This window comes from Saprolegnia parasitica (assembly GCF_000151545.1).
Source record: "Saprolegnia parasitica CBS 223.65 unplaced genomic scaffold supercont2.68, whole genome shotgun sequence".
In the NCBI taxonomy this organism is placed as follows: domain Eukaryota; phylum Oomycota; class Saprolegniomycetes; order Saprolegniales; family Saprolegniaceae; genus Saprolegnia; species Saprolegnia parasitica.
Genome location: NW_012156462.1, coordinates 195,692 through 197,109, shown reverse-complemented (window position 1 = coordinate 197,109; position 1,418 = coordinate 195,692). Strand labels below are relative to the sequence as shown.

Below are 1,418 nucleotides of genomic sequence, written 5' to 3'. Positions count from 1 at the left end.
CGTGGAACAAAGATGAACACTAAATCTGGCGAAGCCCAGCGCGTCTCCTCAAGATCCACACACTGCCATTCAACGTCGGACAATTCTAGTAGGCTCGCCGCATCAGGCAGTCACACTGCTGTATTGAATGGGCCGCGGTATTGAAACCATAGCGCTTGGATGAAGTCCTCGACCACAACTATCAAGAAACTTTTGAGACTCCAGTATAATGAAAGACCGAGTAATTATACTTATTGTCAATGAAGAATTTTCTTTCGTTTTGTGATAGTCCGCAACCCTCTACCCTTTAACGAGCCAATACGGTCGTCGATTTTAGCGCAGGGAAAGGTTCTAGCAGTGCGCTTCGCGTCCCTTCGCCAACTTTTTGGCTCGTTTTGTGGAGGACCCCTTTGAGGAGTTGACGTGGGAAAAACCTCACAGGACCAGTTTGCCCCATTTCTCTGCCACCTGGTTTCTCGCCTGCGAAAGACGCAGACAAGCGTCCAAGCAGCAGACAGGTCGGTGCAAGAAGTAAAGGCCTCGACATTATCCCACGCTCGGAAGAGACACGATTTTGACATCATACCACTCTAACTGCGATCTGCGGGAGCCACCGCGTGCTACAGCACACACACTGAAGCCATTCAAGTCTTCGCTTACCCACCCATGGCTTGGGTGTCCTGGTCTGCTCTGAATTTTGGCGCCATATTGTACGCCGTCGACATTGCACTTCAAGCAGGCCGGTCGCCAATCGCCGGCACACTCGCCAAAATGACGTTTGGCAACCTCGTATCCTTCCCTCTTCTTTCTAGTATGTATGCGGAGTAGTCGCTATCAGTTGGACGGAATTCTGCACACTGCCAGACAGACGATTTAGGCCCAGCAATTGTCGAGTACACACGAGTAGCTTTCGCGTGGCGTCCGGTCACAACATGAAAAAGGCCTCAACGAACATTGTTGGGCTTCAAGAACGTACAGTGGACTTATGATGGTCCACCAAATAGAACCGCAACGGACCTTGAGCTTTCTCAACTTCAATGCGCCGCACCCACAAGCGACTACAAGATCTCGATCCATTCTCCAATTTTCTTTTGTTTGCACAATGAGCACCGAAAAGTACGCAGAAGTGAGCACCCCCGTCGGTCACGCCGACCTCGAGGACGCTGGCAAGAAGGTCCACGGCAAGCCCAACTCGTTCTTCCAGATCTGTCTCCTCGGCCTCGTCCTCTTTGGCTGCCCTGGCATGTTCAACGCCATCAACGGTATGGGTGCCGCCGGCCAAGTCGACGCGACCGCTGGCTCCAACGCCAACGTTGCTCTCTACGCGACGTTCGCGTCCTTCTCGATCATCGCCGGCTCGATCCACAACGTGCTCGGCCCCCGCCTCACGCTCTTCCTCGGCGGTCTTCCGTATGTGCTTTACATTGCTTCGCTTCTCA

The 1,418-nt window shown here is 52.9% G+C and overlaps 1 protein-coding gene across 1 annotated transcript in view; it reads left to right on the top strand.

Annotated features, from left to right (window-relative positions):
• Window positions 1-1,081: 1,081 nt before the first annotated feature.
• The window catches only part of SPRG_20997 (hypothetical protein), a gene marked incomplete at both ends in the record, with an annotated part of 1,355 nt that continues 1,018 nt past the window's right edge, over window positions 1,082-1,418 (top strand). The window contains one exon of the mRNA XM_012350691.1: window positions 1,082-1,393. Within this exon, the coding sequence (XP_012206081.1) occupies window positions 1,082-1,393 (312 nt within the window). The remainder of the gene's footprint in view (window positions 1,394-1,418) is intronic.